This window comes from Fusarium venenatum (assembly GCF_020744135.1).
Source record: "Fusarium venenatum strain MPI-CAGE-CH-0201 chromosome Unknown EDB82scaffold_1, whole genome shotgun sequence".
Taxonomy (NCBI): Eukaryota; Fungi; Ascomycota; class Sordariomycetes; order Hypocreales; family Nectriaceae; genus Fusarium; species Fusarium venenatum.
In genome coordinates this window covers 11,688,128-11,709,938 of record NW_027072129.1, presented here as the reverse complement: position 1 = coordinate 11,709,938, position 21,811 = coordinate 11,688,128, and the positions used below count along the sequence as shown (strand labels likewise).

At 45.1% G+C, this 21,811-nt stretch overlaps 10 protein-coding genes across 10 annotated transcripts; 6 read left to right on the top strand and 4 right to left on the bottom strand.

Moving 5' to 3' along the window:
- Positions 1–7: 7 nt before the first annotated feature.
- EDB82DRAFT_553125 (uncharacterized protein) lies at positions 8–1,438 on the bottom strand (the record flags this gene model as incomplete). The annotated part of the gene is made up of 6 exons (XM_065609601.1): positions 8–494; positions 546–753; positions 821–989; positions 1,050–1,123; positions 1,175–1,211; positions 1,268–1,438. 6 exons carry the CDS (start codon positions 1,436–1,438, stop codon positions 8–10), a joined length of 1,146 nt encoding a protein of 381 aa, XP_065466115.1.
- A 1,399-nt stretch (positions 1,439–2,837) lies between these two features.
- EDB82DRAFT_118743 (uncharacterized protein) lies at positions 2,838–4,232 on the top strand. Its single transcript, XM_065607001.1, has 2 exons — positions 2,838–3,937; positions 3,990–4,232. The coding sequence occupies exons 1-2, from the start codon at positions 2,951–2,953 to the stop codon at positions 4,152–4,154; spliced, it is 1,152 nt and encodes a 383-aa protein (XP_065466114.1). The 5' UTR covers positions 2,838–2,950; the 3' UTR covers positions 4,155–4,232.
- Positions 4,233–4,510: 278 nt separating this feature from the next.
- EDB82DRAFT_493965 (uncharacterized protein) lies at positions 4,511–7,092 on the top strand. The gene is made up of 6 exons (XM_065608461.1): positions 4,511–4,725; positions 4,776–4,852; positions 4,920–5,698; positions 5,768–5,930; positions 5,988–6,149; positions 6,200–7,092. The coding sequence occupies exons 1-6, from the start codon at positions 4,537–4,539 to the stop codon at positions 7,020–7,022; spliced, it is 2,193 nt and encodes a 730-aa protein (XP_065466113.1). The 5' UTR covers positions 4,511–4,536; the 3' UTR covers positions 7,023–7,092.
- EDB82DRAFT_573351 (major facilitator superfamily domain-containing protein) lies at positions 7,081–8,848 on the bottom strand. Its single transcript, XM_025738375.2, has 2 exons — positions 7,407–8,848; positions 7,081–7,346 (listed from the first exon to the last, which is right to left on the bottom strand). The coding sequence occupies exons 1-2, from the start codon at positions 8,823–8,825 to the stop codon at positions 7,170–7,172; spliced, it is 1,596 nt and encodes a 531-aa protein (XP_025587303.1). The 5' UTR covers positions 8,826–8,848; the 3' UTR covers positions 7,081–7,169.
- A 472-nt stretch (positions 8,849–9,320) lies between these two features.
- On the top strand, positions 9,321–10,888 carry EDB82DRAFT_493962 (carbon-nitrogen hydrolase). The gene is made up of 3 exons (XM_025738486.2): positions 9,321–9,668; positions 9,733–10,172; positions 10,237–10,888. The coding sequence occupies exons 1-3, from the start codon at positions 9,475–9,477 to the stop codon at positions 10,578–10,580; spliced, it is 978 nt and encodes a 325-aa protein (XP_025587304.1). The 5' UTR covers positions 9,321–9,474; the 3' UTR covers positions 10,581–10,888.
- A 423-nt stretch (positions 10,889–11,311) lies between these two features.
- On the top strand, positions 11,312–12,175 carry EDB82DRAFT_534724 (uncharacterized protein). The gene is made up of 2 exons (XM_025738597.2): positions 11,312–11,858; positions 11,940–12,175. Exons 1-2 carry the CDS (start codon positions 11,410–11,412, stop codon positions 11,968–11,970), a joined length of 480 nt encoding a protein of 159 aa, XP_025587305.1. The 5' UTR covers positions 11,312–11,409; the 3' UTR covers positions 11,971–12,175.
- A 114-nt stretch (positions 12,176–12,289) lies between these two features.
- EDB82DRAFT_522577 (uncharacterized protein) lies at positions 12,290–13,200 on the bottom strand (the record flags this gene model as incomplete). The annotated part of the gene is made up of 2 exons (XM_025738708.1): positions 12,290–12,653; positions 12,716–13,200. 2 exons carry the CDS (start codon positions 13,198–13,200, stop codon positions 12,290–12,292), a joined length of 849 nt encoding a protein of 282 aa, XP_025587306.1.
- A 421-nt stretch (positions 13,201–13,621) lies between these two features.
- EDB82DRAFT_493959 (Alpha/Beta hydrolase protein) lies at positions 13,622–14,885 on the bottom strand. Its single transcript, XM_025738819.2, has one exon. It carries the CDS (start codon positions 14,735–14,737, stop codon positions 13,793–13,795), a length of 945 nt encoding a protein of 314 aa, XP_025587307.1. The 5' UTR covers positions 14,738–14,885; the 3' UTR covers positions 13,622–13,792.
- Positions 14,886–15,422: 537 nt separating this feature from the next.
- On the top strand, positions 15,423–16,466 carry EDB82DRAFT_473294 (uncharacterized protein; the record flags this gene model as incomplete). The annotated part of the gene is made up of 2 exons (XM_065607994.1): positions 15,423–15,567; positions 15,691–16,466. The coding sequence occupies 2 exons, from the start codon at positions 15,423–15,425 to the stop codon at positions 16,464–16,466; spliced, it is 921 nt and encodes a 306-aa protein (XP_065466112.1).
- Positions 16,467–18,035: 1,569 nt separating this feature from the next.
- EDB82DRAFT_454834 (major facilitator superfamily domain-containing protein) lies at positions 18,036–21,371 on the top strand (the record flags this gene model as incomplete). The annotated part of the gene is made up of 4 exons (XM_065607841.1): positions 18,036–18,829; positions 20,037–20,105; positions 20,162–20,744; positions 20,792–21,371. The coding sequence occupies 4 exons, from the start codon at positions 18,036–18,038 to the stop codon at positions 21,341–21,343; spliced, it is 1,998 nt and encodes a 665-aa protein (XP_065466111.1). The 3' UTR covers positions 21,344–21,371.
- Between the last annotated feature and the right edge of the window lie 440 nt (positions 21,372–21,811).

Genomic DNA, 21,811 nt, shown 5'->3' with positions numbered 1-21,811 from the left:
ATTGTAACTAAAGTTCCCTCATTGGGATATCTCCGTTTACACTTCCTACCTCGAATTCGCGTTGAATGTGTATTTGCTTCCATACCCCGGGCTTGCCCTCATTCCTAGCAGACTCAGATCCATTGACATATAAGCCGTCAGTTGATTCCTGGAAGCTCCCATTGTCATCAAGACGCTCAAAGGAGCCCTCCTCATCTTTGCCTCTATGCACATTCGTGGTAACAATACCGCGGCTGCGTATCTGACCTACGGTGACCAGTGCGGATCTTGGGGCGTTTCCTGCAGTACCTTCGGTATTATCGCCTACTGTAGAAACGAATCTCTGCATCATCCGCTTCAAGAGCGGTGCGCAAGAAGGTAAACAGGCTCCGATAATGGCAAGGACTATCTCGGAACTTGATGCTAGATGACCGAAGATCATCACTTGGGTGATGTTTTGAGAGCTGTGGAAGACCCAATAGAGGACAAGACGCGCGATTGAGGCAATGACGACACTAAGAACTTTGTCAGCGTTCTTCGTTTCCCAGATACTCGTTTCGACATACCTTCCTCCGAGTAGGAATATACTGGTAATAGCCCATTTCTTGTCCCTGTGCAATTGCAGTTTCCAGACCTCGTTGACAGGTAGGGCGACCGTCAAAATATCGAATATGATGTTAGGGATAGTAATTCCAATAAAAAACTTATTCGTGTCAACGCATTTGCTAGGGATAGTCTTGTCCCAAAAGCCTCGAATCGGGTTGCAACTGAAGACTATGTAAACGAGAAATTAGTAATGCATGCGATATTTCATTTGTAAAGATTTGATGATGAAACATACTGCTAACCAAGACAGTCGCAATCCCCCATCCAGAAATCATAATGCACAGGATCCAAGTTGCGTAACGCAGTGTCTTCGAGGTGGAGAAGATACGGTAGTACATAGAAAGCACAGCTATCTTGGACAGGGCACAGCCGAGTCCATATCCCACTTCGCAGAGAACAAACGTCTAATAAAGGAATGTTAGACACTCTGGAAGATCGCAACACAATCAGATCAAGAGACATACCCTCAGGAAATCGGAGGGACCACCATAGTCCCTCATTACTACGACGATATTCTGACCGTAACCATAATGCACGCCTAAAGAGCCAGTCAGTAAATTAAAGCCAAGGAAAGAAGAGGGTTACGAACAAATGCCTTCAACGATCGCGATTGCATGGTTGATCAACTGAAGTTACAGTTAGTTGAGGCTTGGCTTGAGTGTGTTGAATGTCCCAAACTGACGAGAGCGACTATAGTTATCCACTCATCGAGAGTGGTAGAAGTCTTTGTGATGTATCGCGAGGTATATATTCGCAAGCCGACAAGTACAGTAGCGATGAAGCTGAGAATTACATGCGGAATGATGATGATGGGAGAGATGTTACTCTCAGAGAAATAACTGGCATCGTCCATAGCAAGATATCACTTGTTGGCGCAGGCCAAAGAGGGACAACGGAAGGGATCTTGATATGTAATTAGATTTTATCCCATGCAGACATTGTAAGGGTAGGCCCATTATTGTATAAAACCTTGCTACCTATAGGGGGAGGCAGGTTGGCGCTGATTACATCCAACATGAGTCAGTAAATCAGCCTCTTTTTCGCACACTAATAATTCTAGTGCTAAGGATATCGTTATCCAGTGCTTTTTCACCATGTCAAATTCTAATGCCGACTTCTTTCCGCGGAAACTAGCGGTTATAGCCTGTAAAGTCCAAAGAGCAACCTTTGACACAGAACAACAACCTGAATCAATGTTGGGAGTTATCGATCCTTAGCGCCAAAAATAGTTCAAAGCGTCAAACGCTATTCCCGATCTCTCTTGTTCTCGACCCAAGGATCTCCTGATGTGAACAGCTAAGTCATCGTTAGCCTTGAATGGTGTAAATTTCTGAGACATTTTTTTTTCTTGTCGAGATGAGATGGGTTAGTTGATCACCGAGCGGGGCCTAAAACAGCCCAATCCACAAATAGGATTCCCTCTAAGCTCTCGGGTTGCCGGCCGGTTCAGAGTGTGGATGAAATGGTGCTACTAGTGCTAGCAACGACAAGCCCCAAGTGTTAACTATTTAACGCCACATAATTCTAGATCATCTTGCCTTGTAAGGCCGACGCTATTGTTTCCCATCATAATCTACGGCCTATGACAGTGACCCGTGTGTGAATCGGTCCTGTCCCTGGACACGCCTCCGGACTATCTCCCAAACGCTAAAAGGCGGTGGAGAGAAGTTGTCGCATTGACGTTTTAGTTAATTGCTCTTATTAATAAACCTCCATCACCTCATGACCATGCGTTAAACCCACAACCTCTAAATTGGAATTCTCAGCCATTGTCAGTGCATTTGAACAAGCAAAAACATAATTCGAGTAAATGTTCTATAAGTACAGAAGCTAGGGAGTAGGGTATATGAAGGCGAGGGAAAGTGAAAATTTTGAGACAGTGATAGCTATATAAGTTGAATTTGGACGTGAAAGAGGTGTTGAAATGCATGACAGTAAGTGCTCTTTCATGCTAAAGAATATAGTTATATGTCGTTGCCTCAAGCTGTCACCTACGTTGGTGTTGAGGTTGAGAAGAGGGTTATTATTCTTTTTGTAATGCTTTCTACGTATAATAGTAATCCACATAGGGAACTTACCCTGAACTCAATTCATCCTGGATTTTATGTGCTCGAGTATGTTTGCGGGCATAAGACAATTAGCTAGCCTATATCCGGTAGCGTCAGCGTTCGGGTTTATCCGCCTCTCGGCTTTACAGCGACGGAGCTATCCGTTGACCAGAATGACGCCGGTTAGCCCCTTGAAGGTATGATCCCAAGCCTCTCAGAACGATGATGACGCGGACCTATCGGGTTAAAATATAATTGCAACCTACAACGCCTTTTCTCAGCCTAATCGTGCTTTGCATTCATCTTTGTACACTACAATGAATGGACCGGCATCTCATTTAGCTCGGTCGTACTATGGCAAAGTTCGTTTCTCATCTTCTAAAGCATCCGGACGCGTTGCCGTCCTCTACCAAGCATTGGACCCTCCCATTATCAATGGTGTCCGTAAGCCCAAGAAGCCAGGCGGTTATCAGGACTCGGGCGCCGATATCGCCTACAACCTCCAACAATGCGATGATGTCCAGGTTGTAACACCAAACAAATCGCCAGATCCTCTCAAAGATGGGGATTGGTGTTTTCCTGATACCGAGGAGGGTATTCTGGAAGCAATTAATAAGGGCGCAAACTATCTCTGGTCTAATACCATTGTATTCGCCTCGCATCCATTACAGACGTCGACTCGGCTCACTCCTTTCCAAGATGACGTCCGAGTCATTGGTCAAGGTCCATTGGTAGTCGACAAATACGATCACAAAAAGTTTGTTAATGATTACTTGCGCGTTGTTGGCGGATTCACTATGCCACGAACATTCACTGCGTCCTCGCTAGCCGAGGTGACCAAATCGGCTGACGACATCTCTTACCCAGTTGTTGCCAAGCCAATTCGTGGGCGTGGTAGCTTCGGCGTTAAGGTGTGTCACAACAAGAACGAGTTGCTGGCTCACGCAGAGGAATTATCCAACAATGCTATGGCTTTCATGGTCGAAGAGTTTCTCCAGGGCGAAGAAGCAACAGTGACTGTTATGCCCCCTACTGCAAACGGCCAAGACTATTGGTCACTTCCTATCGTCACTCGCTTCAATCATCAAAGCGGAATTGCACCATATAACGGTGTTGTAGCCGTTACCGCCAACTCAAGAGTTGTGCCCGAGAGTGAAAACGGACCTCTTCATGAACGAGTGGCCAGAGAATGTGAGCGAGCAGCCAGGCTTCTTGGATTGACTGCCCCCATTCGGATTGATGTTCGAAGATTCAAGGACTCGTCTGAGTCACCATACGCATTATTTGACGTTAATATGAAGCCTGTAAGTAAACCATGTTTCGTTGTTACTTTTTCTTAGACTAATGTAACTGCAGAACATGACGGGACCCGGTCGTCCTGGACGTGATGACCAAGCCAGCTTGACTTTGTTGGCTGCCAATGGCCTCGACTGGGACTACAAGGAGCTTTTGCGACGGATTTTGGGGACTTCAAGCACGCTTAGGACTTTGAGAACACTCAAGCCTGTAGAGAATGTATAGTAAACGACGCTCTAACTATGACTGCATTTGTATAGGATTTGTTTTTGCCACAATGCTTCGATAGTTAATCAACAAACATAAATTGTGTTCGCTATTACCACGAACGCTGCGCTATAGTAAGTCAGAGGCTTAGCTTCATACACCACCCCCTGTGAATGCGTCAAGGCAACATCAAGAGAAAATTATTGCCGAGGTATTGGAAGCATAGCTAGTTACACGCATCTATCCGTACCTTTGCACACAGCCGAGAACCTACCCTGGACTTCATCCCTCGATTTTAGTTTTATGATTTGCTTAATCAGCAAAGTGGGATACTTAATTGTCCCAACTTATCTCATTAAAAGTGAAACTCAATTCTCATCAATCATTTCTTGGTACCACCATGGACCGGCACCCGAATATTATCACTGCAAACATCAATGCCATGGCTAGTAATAAATCGGCCTCAATACGGCCAACTTGTCATGATACTGGGCAATCATATTCCGTCTCCACAGATGCCACCAATACGTCAGAGGCAAGATCTAGAATCCCCAAAGCCTGCGAAAATTGTCGCAAGAGAAAAAGAAAAGTATTACAATGCCTATTCAAAAGTTAAAACCGCTCTGACAGTGGTCACAGTGTGATGGAGCATCCCCGTGCTCATGGTGTTGTAAGAAAGATCTCGAATGCATCTTCGTGCTAGAAAGACCCAAGAGGTGTGTTTTGTAGTTATAGTTGTGTATCATTGCAGTCCAAATAAGCTGATTTTATAACAACCGAAAGGAAGAAACAAGGTTCCGAGCTTGTATCCGATCTAGAGGATCAAGTGCTCGCTTTGAAAGATTACGCCCGGAAACTTGAAGCTGCGTGCGGGCATGCCAATCTTGAGACATTAGATTCATCATACCTGACCGGGACTAATTTGGGCCAAGATGGTGCTGAACCTGAAAAGGCTTCGGGTATGATGACCCATGAGAGTCACAACAGCGAGATCGGCCATGCTGATGTCAGCCACTTTTCCGCTATCAATGACGTTAGCTCCATGATGTGGCGGATGTCCATACATGACAGTGGTGAAACATCTTTTCTCGGTCCCTCAGGAAGCTTTTGTTTTCCTTCAACACGTCATGGTAGCGAGGGTATCATCAAGGGCAAGACAAATGACGTTTATAGTACCAACCCTCCTAGCAATACTGACTATGCAATGTTGACAGCGAAAACACCAGAGATCGAAGACAGCACTCTATATCTACTTGGTCTATTCCGACAACATATTAACCCTATTCACCAGTTCGTACCTTACCACGTCCTTGACACAATGGAGTCAAAACAGATCAGTCTCGATCTTGAGCTTTTACAGATGTCGGTCTTGGCAGCAGCGAGTCTCCTCATGGATGACGCAAAGACACAGAAACTGGGCCAGGAGTATGCTGATCGGGCTGAGGTTATTGTTATGCGTTGCTGCCGAGAATTTCCAAATGTTTCAACGGCGCAGTCATTATCAATCCTCAGCTGGCGCGAGCTAGGACTAGAAAATGAGAACAATGCGTGGTTGTACAACTGTATGATTATTCCCCTTTCCGATTAGGGATCCAGTTGATCTAATCTATCTTGAACTGACGATAACGCAGCTATGGCAGCCAGTCTCGTTGTTCAACTTGGACTTCATGTCAGTTCCTTCCAAGGTGTCATGCAGATGCCAGTCGCAAATCAAAATGATGATGCCAGCGGCTTGGAGACTGAGAAGAACCATATCAGAATCCAGACATTCTGGTCTAATTTTCTGATGGACAGGTACGTCGCTTACTCAAGCCCATGACAGGGAGACAAGATTCTGAATCAGAGTGACAGAGTCGCGACATCGATGCTTGGAAGAAACTGCATGCTTCCGTGGCGTAGGGTGCGTGCGACCCCATATATCGAAGGATGCAACGCGAACCCACGACTGGAAGACATTGTCTTCAACTCGCTCTGCCGAATGTGGTTCATTCACGATCAGTATATGGATAAGATGTAACGTCCCAATCTACTATATCTCTCCAAATGCTAATCATATTGGATAGTTACTCTTTCGAATTTGGCGAACTTCAATCAGCTGAGCGACACCGACTCCTATTGGAAGCCCGCGACCACCATAGCAGTTTCTTCAGTCAGCTCACAGATGACCTTGAGCTTAAAAAGAACAATATAGATTGCAAAGTGATTCTACTACACATGGTCTATCACATGTCTTTACTGCTGATTCACAGGCCGTACCTGAAGGAGCCAAAAGAAAGCGCAATTCATCGTCTCTCTGTCAGAACGACCATTGCCGCATCACACGCACTAGTAAAGTTAATCCGACAGTACGACAAGGACGGAAGTCTAGAGCATGCACCATTCTTCTCGGTGCATTGCATACTTACAGCAGCGGTGAGCCTACTGTTAAACGCAACAGCGACTGATTCTTCCATTCGCAACCAGTCAGTTTATCGATTTCGCGTCTGCGTAACTGCGCTAGAAGCGATGCAGAAAAGATGGCCACGAGCTAAGCGAGGTTTGGTCCTCCTAAGGGAGCTCGCTTATAGATGGAAGGCCGTTTCTGCCCTACCGCTTCGACACAGCGTTCCTCCTCATCTCGAAGCAATCGACATGAAGCATCAAGAACCACAGGATCCTGGTTTGAATGCTCAAGAAGTTCTCACTGACGGGAGGGTCAATCAAGGAGACAAGAATGAGTCGCAGCTCGACTGGGGTGTGCTATTTTTCAACCTTGACGAACCTTTAGACTTGGTCTCGGTTGATTTGTCAACACCCACTGCAGAGTGGTTATTTCCAGAACCCAATGATGGTGAAGCCTCTGGAAAATTTGGGGATGGTAAACTAAGCGATGCTTCACAAGATTAAAATAAAAAAATTATTGTGAGGTCCCCTTTCATAGAAATCTCTACATTGTGTTGTTTGGATCGTATCTACCTCTTTCATGATCAAGTTATAGGTCACTGCAAATAATCATATCATTTCCCCAGTTGATATGCCGTTAATAATTTGGTCCTAATGGCGATCAGCCCAGCTCCGGATTCTCTTGCCAAAAACATAGAGAGGAATAGTAGTCAGACAAACGCCCAGACTAAGACCTCCCCATGTGCTGAAAAATACCATCGGCCCCTGGCTGGCATAGTAGTCATTCAACATAAATGTCAGCCCGAATGCAAAACAACTCTTGATAAGCTGCCGGAAACTGCGAGTCAGAATTTTGTATCAAATGTTGGAGTTGTTAATGTGACTTACCATAGCCAGACCAAACGCATGGCCTGCGCGATCCATACACACATCGTTAGTGTATGTGACGATACCTGTACATCCTGCACCAACCCCAAAATTGATCAAGGCCAGAAATATACAGCAAACGATTATTGGCTTGGCATGTTCAATAGAGGCAGCCAATCCAAAGGCACCGATGGCCAGAGTGATAGTAGCTGGAGCAATGACAACAAGTCGAAACTCGGGTTCGTACAAGCCACCATTATAAGCAGACATTTGATGTGCAGCCATATCAGACATCCAGCCTGAGAGGATGGTACCGAAGGCTGCGCCGATAAGAGGTGCTACTCCGATGACAATGCCGACCTGGGCTGGGTCGAGGTTGTACGGGGGAGCTCCGAAGATCTGGCTGGCTACAGCGCCCAAAACAATGACCCAAGTGAAAGTTATTGACCACATGATACATCCCCAGATGACTGCGGGGTGATAGAGCATCGTGAAAGGTTTGATAGCGCCAGACAACACGCCTTTGATGCTAACAGACTGGATGTACTGCATACCAATAAACCTTCTCCACTTTAGGTTTAGTGTTTCATCGACCGACGCTTCAGCTGCGTCTGCAGAATATACAGAAGGTAAGCCAGTTGGTAGAGGCTCCGCATCAGACGTCGTCTTGTCAATCTTCTCGACGTCCAAGACTGCAGTACCATGGTCTAGATTTGCCTCCATTACTTCCCTTCTTTCATACTTGGTTTCAGGGAGGAGGAAAACAACCATGATGAAACCTAATCCGAAAGCAATAGCGAGAATCCAAAACGCCCAGCGCCAGCCCATGTCAACGATGAGATAACCGCTGATGACGGGTGCTATGTTCACCGACACGATGACGGCGAAGTTCCAAAGTCCAACCCTACGGCCTCGCTGATGCAGGAAGAATACATCATTGATACAAGATGTACCGGCCAGCGAGAAGAAAGGCCCCATAGATAAGCCCTGAACTACACGAGCAGCCAGTAAAGACCCATACCCTTGAGCGACCGCTGCCCAAATACAGGACACAACCAGCATGACTGAAGTCAAAAGGAAGATAAGTCTGCGGCCCCAAAGGTCTGAGATAACTGATGACACATAGGAGCTGACACCCAAGGCAACGACGAGAGAGCCGTTGAGAAGGGTAATGTGTGTGAGGGAAGTGTGGAAAGTCTGCGACATGATGCCGAAGGCGGGGACAATAACGGGTCCTAGTACTCCAGTGACACAAGCGCCAAAGAGAATATTCAAGAAGTATAGCTCTTTGCGGAGGCGGGTCATGTTGAGTGGATCTTCGGCCGAGCTGGAAGGCGGTGGAACGAGAATTGTCGGCATGCCATCCTGGCGCGAGTGTTCAAGAAGAACTGTTCCAGGAGGTTGTGTAGAACCTTTGGACTCGAGGACTCCGAATACCATGTTTAGTGTGAATAGTGTAGGTGGTTGACAATCGAGATTATGTTACAACAAGTAGAGTGTGTCGATATTGAATGCTATTATGAGGTAACAAACAGGATACATAGCTACATTTATGTCAAATTACCTTCCTTATCACCCCAATGAACTATTTGCCGGATGTCATCTCACCTGTTAGTGACAACCGTATACGCTAACGGAACACTCCCGATCTGCCAATCAATATACTTCGGTAACTATCCAGGGCTTCTATAGATCTAGGGTGACCATGTGACCTTATCTTCTTATCAAGGCGGATGTAAAAAAAGCCGCTTTGATAACTTCATAATGAGGGGGGGAAGTGGAGACGTGTTCATGGGGAAGCGAGTGTGCGAGCCAATGCGCCACTAGTTAGCGGCGGATGTACAAGATCCGCTGTGATAAACAAGGATTTGCGGCAGTAATCAGATGTTGAATATCTAGGATCGGGTCTCGGTATGGGGTCATACGTTGTTTTCGGAAAGCTCCTGCATTTAAAAGGCACTGACCTGTGGCTGGTTCCGATTTTTCTTTCTTTTAGTTTTTGTTAACCACATTCCGTTCCATTTAATCGTGTTTAATTACACACATAGATCTTATCGAAGTACAAACTTAAGAACCATTACTTTCCATAATGACAAGGTCAGAGCCTACCGAAGAACCACGTCAACACGTTCGCGTGGCTGTCACACAAGCAGAACCCAAATGGCTCGACCTACAAGGCTCTATCGAAAAGACTTGTGCCTTGATTAATGAAGCGGCTAAAAACGGCGCCAAGTTGCTAGCCTTTCCTGAGTGTTGGATCACTGGATATCCTGCCTGGATCTGGTAAGCCACAACCCTCCGAGTCTGCTTCTCGGTTAGAGCAATATTAACGCCAGTTTGGCCACAGGTCGCGACCAGTAGACCCGGATCTGACCTGCCGATACATCAAGAATTCCCTTCGTACCGATGGACCTGAGATGGCCAGGATCCAACAGTGTGCCGCGGATAACAACATCGTAGTTGTGCTTGGGTTCTCGGAGAACTCACATAATACTTTGTACATTTCGCAGGCAATCATTGACTCAAATGGCCAGATACTGGCGCTTCGACGCAAGCTCAAAGCTACTCATATGGAGAGGACCATATTCGGCGATGCTTCTGGCGATGCTCTGACTAGCGTTGTTGATACTGGCCTTGGCCGTGTAGGAGCGTTGTCGTGCTGGGAACACACTCAGCCTTTGCTCAAGTATTATCTATATAGTCAACGTGAGCAAATCCACGTTGCTGCATGGCCGCCTCTATTTCCTTACAAGAGTGAGAAAGAACTCTGGTCTATGACCAAGGAAGGTAAGCAACACATGCCGAGATTTACAGTACAGCCTTTGATCATGCGACTAACTTGACGATGCAGGTGCTAGATGCTTGTCTCAAACATATGCCATTGAATCCCAATCATTCGCCCTACATGCAACATCGATCATTAGTGACCAAGGTTTAAAGACCATGGGCACCGAGGGCAGTATTATAATGGGTAGTTCAGGAGGCGGTAGCTCAGCTATTTTTGGGCCCGATGGAAGAATGATATCTCAAGACCTCCCAGAGAACGAAGAAGGAATTATCTATGCGACACTGGATGTGGATGAAATTCTGAAGTCTAAAAGCTTCCTTGATGTATGTGGCCACTACAGTAGGCCTGACATGCTTTGGCTTGGTGTTAGCGCTGAGGTTAAGAAGCACGTGCAACACAAAGAGTAATTGAAATGGACTCTTTGAGATCCCCGGAGTTAACATTTGAGAATTATTCTCATTGTGAGCTAGGCTTCCACAATGTGTCATGATTAAGCAGAGCAGCACGGTGAACTCTCAACATGGCGAGATATAAATGGAAATATAGAGTGACGCAGATACTGGTTTATATTGCTCCCCTATCCACCAGAGCGCGAACTGAGAATTGTCAATTGGTTGAATTCTATCATGGCTTAAATGAGTATATCCGTTCTTTGCCAAGATATAGCGGGAGCTAGCAAATACAAAATAGTACGAGGTTCTAACGTCAGCGCAACATAGTCATCCGTGTTTAGCCCGCTCAAATTCCCAACTATCGTGAACCTGTCCCGTTATGATATGTAAGCTTACAGAGCCTGGTGGAGATATTCAGCTCTCTGCACTTTTCGCCCGGACCAGTAATGACCAATAAGAGTCTATTTTAAACAACTGTACCTGTGCTTACTACACCATGTATTACGCCAAGTGCTCCATTCAGAAATTGTGTGCAAGTAAATATCAGCCGCGGACAATTCCGTTGTCGGTCAAGTCGGAAACCAGGACTTGTTATTGGATAGCTTTGTACAGTATATGTTGAGATTAGAAGACACGTAGTAGTGACTGCATGATCATTGTGATGAGACTACTGCTCCAAGACATAAGACGTATACGATTTCTCAAGGGCAAATACCTATAAAAACCAGACAATCTCTCAGCCCATAGCATAATCTTCTTCACCCTCATCATCATCTTTCAACTCCAATCCAAATTTACAATCACACCATCCCAGTCTTCACAGACCTTCTCAATTGTCTTCATCATGCAAATCACCAACTTTCTCGTCATCCTGTCCGCAGTGGCAGTGACCGTCGCCAGCCCCGTGTCTAATCCATCCAAGCACGATATCGCTGCAGACGGCTTTGACTTTGGACAGGCTTCCGAGAACACCGCCAATCTCATGAAGCGTCAAAACCGGTACTGCTACCAGAGTGGTGTCAAGTTTGGCGACAACACAAACTGGGCTTTCGATCGCGCCGGTCGATGGTGCTCTGGAAACGGAGGATCCGGAAAGTACCGTCAGGGTCAGATAAAGAAGGGCTGCTACAACTATTGGCAGTCTAACAAGAACTACCACTTCCTTTTTGAGATGCAGAATACTCAGCCCAAGGATTACACGTTGTCATCGACGGAATGCCAGATTTGGCTGCAGCATATGATTGAGAACTGCCGACAGGGAGGCACAAACCATAACAGCAGATTCAAGTGGCGGTATGTTTTCCTTTCCCTGTATCTCTATATCTGAATTCTATCTTTGGTTCGTGAAAAGAACAAGGCTAACCAGGTACGTAGTGTTGATCCCGAAGACGGCCGATGCGCTTAAGAGTTTTGCTATGGCAGCTTGACATATCAAGCATCCAATTAGTTAACATATGGGAATACATGAGATGTTTTACAGAGTTACCCTGCGTCGTCTTGTTCTAGTGACGCTATAGACTTACCTTATGTACTAGAAGGTATATATTTACTTCTATAGATATTAGTGCATTTATAACTTGAACTTGTCTACATCGGCTAAAAGAGGGAGGAGAAACTGGAATAAATCCATATATATGTTATTGTATAAGATATAACTTCAGTACTGAAGTTCAGAAGAAAAGAATAATAGGTGTAAGAAGCTGATACTTATTTTGTTTAATATCTTAGACTCGCCTGACCAACGAAACATCATCAATAGCAATTTTAACTCCACTACCTGCACCTCCGTAGCAAGCGACAGAAAGCTTCATGAACGCTGGAGTAATACTGGTAGGGTTAAAAATAATTTCGCGCTTTGTCCAGGTCGAGAGTGGCAAAGTTTCTGGAAGGATGAAGAAATCAGGGAAAGCAGATGTTCGCCCATCGACGCCTTGTTGCTTCATCTGTATGTAGCAGGTTGAAAGTCCGCTAGGCTGTTCGATTTCGTCGACATACCACCAGTATGATAGTGTGTAAAAGCCATCCCGTTCCAAATCCAGTCTCTGGTGGATACTGCCAGCTTGCGCAGTGTTTGTGATAGACCAGTACCTGAATAATCTTTGTTAGAACGAGACGTGAGAGAATAAAATTTTATTTTGGGGCACACATACGCTGAATGTGAGCCAGAGTGCCCAAGATCAGAGTTGATGCTGACCGACAAGGGAGAGACAGCGTCCTCCAATATCCATGGAGAGCCATCATAATCTCCAGAGGCGTTGGATTCGTCAAAGGAGGGATTGATAAAGAGGCCAGATGGTGAAGATTCTTCTACCGCAGTGGTGGTTGTCGGAGCATCAGATGAAGTCAAAATCGCAGTTGAGGAAGGCTCAGCAACTGAAGTAATCACGGTGGTGATGGTCGAGGCGGACTCAGCAACTGAACTAGTCGCAGTGGCAATAGTAGAGGCCAACTCAGAAATGGAAGAAGGAAGCCCAGCTACGGAGGACTCTGAGACAGAGATCGTACCTGTGGTGGTTAAGACCTCGCTGGAAGTAAGGATCGCGGTTGTTGAGGACTTTGGCTTGCATGGGCTTGCGTATACATTGTCGTAAAACACTAGGGCAGCTAATGTCAAAGAAACACGCGTTGCTTTCATCGTAGTTGGAGAGATAAGGTAATGACTGTAGTTACGAAGGTCGAGTAGTCTCTTCTTTTTTTCTTGGAATTGCTTGTACAGCCTTGACTGATATAGAAATATACAATGCATCTCAATTTCCACTGTAATCACTAGTGCTCAATAGTGTAAGTCAATGGTATGGCACTAGCGATAAACAAAGTGGATAGCTCAAGCTAGACGAGCCCATACACTCTCTAAACGCTAGTCATGAAAGACCAAATAGTTTATAAGCGCAGGTATTATGTGGAAAATCAGGTCATTTTGGAAACAGATCAATCACTAGCTTTCATAAAAAGCAATATGATGCTTGCTTATCTTATAGCATTTTCGACTTGGCAGAGAATACTATCCCTACTCCTAAGCCTTCAGTGAAGCAACAGTAGATAATTTACGTTGTGGAGTGATAACAATAGTATGAAGAAGCGTAAGAAATATTTATATCGTCGTGTGACATACGTCGCTGACAATCCTATCACGTGGATTCGTGTGCTAATTCAGGAGCACCCTGACCCCTGTTACGCCATTCCATCAATAAATGTCGAGACACCTGTGATTCCTCCATATAACCCAACTACTTAACTGGGGCATACTTCTCCAACCACTCCTTCATAACACCCGTTGCAGGATAGTCTTCATTGCCAAGTCTCATGAGTAAAGCGACATGCCCTTCGAAGCCCTCTCCCTCGAAGACATATAAATTAACATTCGTGCCAGCAACCTTCAAAGCAATAGAAAACTCTACCGCCTGTCGAATATCTCCCTTGCGCTGGACATGAAGAAGAAGAAACGCTCGAGCATTGGGACCGGCTGCGTGTAAGGTGGGGGACATTGACTGCAACCTCTCTGGGTTGCTGCCCAATGCATGAAGCATGTTCGTGACAATCGATCCCGTGTTGTCGGCAATAGACGCAGCTGCATTGTAGTTTGAGCCATCGAGCGCGATGATTCCTCTCAAAAGATTGATATTGAAGTCTGCTTTCTGCGCATAACGTGCATCGGTACCGACCAGGCTCACAATATGGGCACCCGAGCTATGACCCATCAAAACAACGCCTTCAGGATCGATACCAAGCGCCAGGGAGTTCTTCATGAGATATGACACAGCATCGGCGACTTCTTGGACCTGCTCCTCCACAGTGACTTTTGGTATGAGGGCGAAATCGACAGAGGCAAATGCATAGCCAAGATCGTTCAAGTATTTGACTTTCACTGAACCAACAGAGTCAAGATAAGTACCGATTGCCCAACTCCCTCCATGGACAAAGACGACAATTGGCGCTTTACAGGATTTTGATGTGGGTTCCCAGAAACGCAGGCGTTGGGTCTCTTTATCTCCGAAAACAATGTCTGTCCCACCTTGCGGGACATCAGCGTTCATCTCTGACATGAGCTGTTGTACTCTCTCAAGTGTTATGTCTTCATTTGTATCGTGGTAAATTGAGAGACCAGTAATCTCATTACCCCTTGCCGCTGCGGAGCTGAGGTTGGACTTGTGAGCCGAACTTTCCAGGGACATATTTGTGGAGGGCAGTTTCAGTGTGTTGGGAGTGGAAGGTGAGATTAAACAATGTGACAGAATTGCAATGTAGAGTACTGGAAAGACAAGAAGATGAGGTAGATATTTAAACCTATAATATTGTTGCTGCCTATCTATCAAGTATGTGCGTAAGCTCGTGTATAAGAACAGTGGATACTTACTCCTTTAGTACTGATAACTACCAAGAGATAGATAGAATCCTGCAGTTCGGATTAATAATTAGTGCGGCAATTATTGCCTATATTCTTCGTAAATTAGGCTGCAGTCCTGCAGGTCTTGGTCTTCTAGCCTCAGCGTTCCATAACGATATCGCTCTGCAGCTGCAATGACCCAAACAGGCGAGAACCCACTTGACCTTTATCACGAAAGGCTGGGACTGGCAACCCATTTCGTTCACGACGATTCCTTTATCGTTCGGCCTGGAGTAACCCCATGTCGTCAAGATCGGTTAGACGCATTCATCGCCCAGATTAAGAAACGGGCACCTCGTCAAAGCTTACCCCGCAGTAGCGTAAAAGGTCTATACTGGCCAATATCCAATCCTTATGAGATCCGTTTGCTCGAGATTAAGCCAGGCGTCGGCACATAACAACTTCAAGGGTCTCGTCATCGCTGTGCTGTAGAGTTTAATCACTTTGCTCTCAACTTCCCACCACGCTGGGCGATGTCCTGCGCAGACTACACCACTCCGATTTTCTTCACTGCTTTGAGTTACATATGGGGTCCCCCAGTCTTTGAAAAAACTATAGAATGCGACGAATTCGTGAAGGATATCACCAAGTCGCTCGAAGTTGCGCTTAGGCAGTTTCGTAAGCCCCATGAATCTATCTTGACGTGAATAGACCAGATTTGCATCAACCAGAACGATGAAAACGAAAAGGCACAGTAAATCCCATTGATGAGCAGAATCTATACGCTTGCAACAACCACAGTCAAATGGCTTGGGAAGGCCAGCGAAGGGTCAGAATTGGCAGTGAGACTACTCGAACAGATTGTTTCATGTCTGCAATTCACCTTTGGCAACCCGAGTTTTGATGATGTGGAGAGGCTTTGTTTACCGGCGGCTGACTTGAAACAATGGGAATGTCTATGCGAGCTGTTGACTCGAAAATGGTTCACGAGAGTCTGGATTATCCAGGAGGCCGTACTCTCCGGAACCGACAGTACATGGTTTGCCTGTGGTGAGACCTTTATACCGTGGCAAACGCTCCTAGACGCGTGTGTATATCTCGACTCCTGTGGCATTTCACTGAAACTAGCAGAATACATACGGAGTGATGACCCAAGGTCTCCGATGCGTCTATTGACCGTACTAGTAGCAGCGGACCACGAGTCACCTAGTCTACCATCATGGGTTCCTGACTGGAGGGTTCTACCTTCAGAGATTGCATACAGCTTACCACTTGCGTTTAATAGTATCTACAATGCCTGCGGACGTTTTGGTCTCATTGAACGTCGTGGGGAGCCCATGGCTGAGATCCATGGCGGCTTACTTGCAGCCCCAGGCGTCTTCTTTGACACTACAGTCGAGGTTACGGATTTTTTTACCAATCCGGATCTAATTCTTCAAAGCCCGAAAACAGAGAATATAGCGCTACGTACTGCTGTAGACTTTTGTTCTCAGATCAATCATCGAACTAACAAGACTGTCGACTTCGACGATCTCTGGAACACACTCGTTGGTGGTAAAGACGACAGAGGTCTCTGAAAGTGTCCACAGTCATTCGCTGAAATGTTCAGTTTTCTTATAGATGAGACGACAGGAAAGTCGCCCTCACTTCCGGGGCAAACATACTCGACGCGTCAGAGACTACTTGTAAGGCGAGGGAGGATCGAGCTTTCTAGTCTGAGTCAGCGGACCCTGGGTAAGACGTTCCAGAAAGCGTGTATTGCTTTCAAACGTGCAATGGGAAATCGAAGGCTGGGGATCACGAGTAAGGGATACATGGGACTTTTTTATCGGCGCGTTAAACTCGGAGATGCCATTTATGTATTCGACAGGTGCCCATTACATATACCTTGAGAAAGGTGGGGAGTGAGAGTAGTGAGAGTAGTGAGAGTAGTGAGGGTAAGTTTCTATTTATTGGGGAATGTTTTGTCGATGGTATTATGAATGGAGAGGCAGTTCAGTCAGAGGATATTTCTTTGGAAGAATTAACTATACAATAGAGTAAAGTAGCCACTTAAGCTATGTCTAGTATTATTTTACTTATTATAGTCTATCTTTACTTATTTCTTTAATAGCCCAGCCTATGTTAGCCGCTGTAATTAAATAACTAGATAGAGGTTCTCTTGTCGTCCCTGTAAGTTATATAAAACAGTTTGCCCACTTCTTTCACATTCTATATTATTTAATTATAGAGGAAGGCTTTAATTGCATTCTACTAAAATAATTACAGTTATCTTGTTAAGAACGTCGGCTATACTTAGCATGTTTTATCTTCCGTAGTATTGTGCTGTAGCTATGTGTCGGGAAGTTGCACTTTATCGTTTGCACATATATACTCATCCCTTAATTCTTTGGTCTTCAAAGCTGAATGCTGTGTGTTTACCTCAAGGTTCTTCTGGGCTATCCGAAGCTGCGAAAGGCTCTTTCTTTAAGCTAAGATCTTGTATTGATTTCGTTGGAATGAATTTTCCAGGGTGGAGAGTTTCGTCTCGAAACTATTGATTTGAATTACTGACTTTTGTTGTGCGACCGTTGTTTCATGATCCAGACTCTCATAGTGTTTCTTCCATGATAAAGTTTCTTTGAAAAAGAAAGACTTGCTTGTTTATCTTGGATGTCCGCTACCCTGAGTTTAGCAGAAGCGTGGTCAGTGGATGAATCATCCTCTAATGATGCAACGATTTCTTTTACTTTATGCTGATGCCTTGTCGTAATAATAAAATTGCTCGAGCCAATAGATGGAAGACGATATCGTCGTAGACAGCAGATATGGGCGTTTGTCATCATATGAACGACTATTATTTATGGGTCGGGTTTCATAGCCTTTTATAGCTTAGTGGCAATACTACCGTCTAAGCTTGAGTAGAAGGCCCATTTTAAAGAATCTGTAAGTTATGTTACTGGCATCTAGTGGAGATACTTTCTAGGCCTGTTGTCCTTCTTGATTTTTAATCCTGCATAACATTAGTCTATTTTAACGTTTAGTTGAGATCGCTTACATGTTGTGCAAGTATATAGGTACTATAAACAATCCACTGGTCCCAAGTTTAAGTAAGTATTAAATCACTTAACGATTATTCTTTCAACTATCTTTCAACACCGTCCGTCATGGCTACATCCACATCTACGTTCAAGAGCAAAGTCAACATCACTCATATCGGAACCGCCACCGCGATTCTCGATATCGATGGCATTACCTTTCTGACCGATCCTTTCTTCTCTCCAGCTGGCGCTGAATGGTCGCCGGTTACGCCCGGAGGGCCACCCCTTAAGGTTCATGATGATCCAGCATTAAAGATGAACGAACTCCCTCATATCGATGCCGTTCTCTTAAGCCATGAAAACCATCCTGACAATCTTGATGATCTTGGACGTCAACTTCTGGATGCTCGTCACACTTTCACCACTAAAGATGGGGCAAACAACCTTGCCCCTCGCCCTCATGTACACGGCTTTTCTGATTGGGAGGAAAAGGACATTTGTATCTCTGGCAAAACGTTCCATATTACTGCCACACCATGCAAGCATTATCCCGGTCATGAGTGCGTCGGATTCATCGTCCACACTGAGGACTTTGGAGTCGCTTCTGATGGTCGCCCTTACGCCATATACTTTACTGGCGATACTGTTTATGTCAAGGAATTGGCCAAGATGGCCGACAAGTATCACATCGCTGTTGCTCTGATGAATCTTGGCAAAGCTTCCATCGATGGCATCAACAGCGAGGGAGAGCCCGGTCACCAAGGTGAAGTCCTTCAAATTACTATGGACGGTCGTCAAGCTGCCTGTCTCTTCCGAGACATCAAGGCAGACGTACTGGTGCCAATGCACTATGAGTCCTGGGACCATTTTACTCAGCATGAGGAGGAGTTGAGTGAAGAGTTCAAGCAGGAGGGAATCTTGTCGAACGTTCGCTGGCTCAAGCCTGGACAGGCCGTGGTGATCAACTGATTGTTTTCCAAGACTGAATTATCAAAGGAATACAAATTTCATTGAAGCTATAGACACAAACACGTTTTCAACAAGCGTGTAAAATGAAACATAAAGTTAGTACAATAGCAATGGTATACTGAGTGGAGAATGCACAATATCAATTAACCTCCGTGACCAACATCAAGTCCACCGTCTTAAAGCTTCAGATTTTCTAGTGCTAGTTGACTTCAGCTACTATCGTATTGGCATCACGCGATGCTGTTGTTTTGTCTGTTGAATGTACTACCTATTATCTTGGCTATTCGAACGTGGGCATCACATTCGCACTCAAAATTCCTCCTGTCAGCTATGTCTCTTCACATTCAGACGCTTAAAAGCCTTGTAGTTGCATCATCATCGCAAAAGCCATTCAACCTGGATTTGCTGCATATTTATATAACGTCAAGAAGGATGGCATCGGCAGGACCTTCTAGTATCTTACTAAGTCAAGTAGACCCCTTTCAGAGTTGTAAAATTTCGGGGTAAAAAATATTAGTTGTTCTTTGTGTAGACTTTTTATCAGTACTACTGTATTAAAGTAAAAAGGCAGCTATTTGAAACAAACTTTAACCTTGAGCTATGCCTATTATAATCAATATGTATTTCGTTGTCCTTGTATTTGCAATGTCAAAGCGGGTATGCAGTAGTTGTGGAGATTCAATAAGTGTTAGTAATAGATATTTCAGCCGCTGGGATGTTTACAAATGCCGACGGGTTTTATACCCTGTTTAAGTAAGGTCTATCTGTGTCATTCTACAGGTGCAATTCTATCAACTTCTTGTCTATTATAAAGAACATATGTATGTTCAGCTTCTGATATAAATAAACGGACATGACTTAGCCATAGAAAAACAGACTTATATTGTATTAATCTATCGCAAAGCCAAACCCAATACCAACGCCATGACTTACCACGAGCAGAATGACGGCCTCGAAAACACGGCAGAACCGAAACCCAGGGATATACATAATAATCACTGTGCAGTCGATCCGGACAGCGATGTTCAGAATGGCTTGGACCTGCCGCTTACTCTGAGCCCAGTATTAAGTCACGGGTTTTCGAACACGACCGACTCAGCTACTACATTACCAGATGGAGGTTTGGTAGCCTGGATGGCCGGTAAGAACAGCGATCAGCGGGTGTTGTAAAAGCCTAATCCCGATTGTAATAGTTTTGGCTTGCTTTCTCACTATCATGAATACATGGTTAGTTGGTCCCTTCACATGTCATGAAAAAGACCTTATGCTAAGCATTTGAAAAGGGGCATGATTATTTCATTTGGTGTTTTTCAGACCTATTATGTCTCGGCTTTACAACAGCCGCGGTCCGATATCTCATGGATAGGCTCTATCGCCGTATTCTTCTTATTTTTTACAGGTGTCGTAAGCGGTCGTCTTACAGATGCCGGCCATTTCCGAATCACCACTCTTGTTGGCGCCATATTGGTCATTCTTGGGACCTTCATGACCTCGCTGGGCCAGACTTATTGGCAAATCCTTCTTGCACAAGGTGTATGTACTGGTCTTGGCAATGGATTTCTTCTCACTCCGATGATGACTCTCATTACTACATACTTCCACAGCAGACTTGCGCTCGTCATGGGTGTAGCAGCATGTGGAAGCACCACAGGAGGTCTTATCTATCCCAGCATGGCAAGAACGTTATTGCCGACTATTGGTTTTGGATGGACTATGCGTGCGATGGGCTTTATACAGTTGTGGACATTGGCTATCGCTTTAGCATGTGGGAAACCGACACCTGCGCCCAAGAAACCGGCTCCCCTGGTGGATTGGTCTGTGTTCAAAGAGCCTGAGTTCACTCTTTACCTCATTGGTTCTTTTCTCGTAAGGAACATCCTTTCCATTTCAGCAATCTAACGACTGATTATTAGGCCTTTTTGGGAGTATTCTTTCCATTCTTTTTCCTGAGCTCTTTCGCTCGAGAGAAACAAGGCATGTCATACACTGATTCCTTGAACCTAACGCTTGTGCTCAACGGTATCGGCTTTATTGCTCGATTACTACCCAGTGTGATTGCAAGATACATTGGCACAATGAACGTGTTTATTGTGTTTTTGTTTTCCTCTGCCTTATGCATGTATACCTGGATCCCGGTCTATACGATTTCTGGACTCTATGCGTGGACAGCATTTTACAGTCTGTCCATAGGTGGTGTTCAATCACTTTTCCTCGCTGTAGTCACTATTATCAACTCAGACATATCAAAAACAGGAGCACGACTAGGTATTATTTCTGCTGCTGTTGGGATCGGAGCATTGCTCGGGTCGCCTGTTTCGGGGGCTATTATTTCTTTGGGTGGAGGCTCATATACCGGCGCGCAAATTTTCTCGGGTAGTACTCTTGTTGTTGGAGGTATGTTTGTTGTTGCATCGCGAGAGATTAAAAGGAAGCAGAAACAGGGTGGCTTTTGGTTGAAGTTATAAAAAGCCATATAAGCTAGGTCTATCTGAAGTCCGAAGAGATGATTACGATATGGAATACATACAGAGATGATTTTGGGTGATTTTGTAAGGGTTCCACTCTTGGTGATGTTAATCTCCAGACAAGAACCTCAAGGACCGACTTCCTCTACAGCCTTGTTCCCGTCATTGGGAGGAATACAAAGTTATAGACAGATAGGAGAATCTTGGCTTAGTAGATTTAAGAACTTGAGAATAAGATGGGACCGTTTTCAAAGCGTTTCATTTCACCTCGAATGATTTTGTAGCGGTCATAATTCCTTGATTCCCTGCGATCTACACCATAGTAGTTATCCTTAGCATTCACCCGCTAGGGTAGGACTAATCCCGTCTGTTTCCGGGCGTGGTCGGTTAATATGTGACTGGCATTTCAGATTTCAGCACCACTTTGTTTTGTGGCTGGCTCAATGACCAATGAGAGTGAAACTTTGT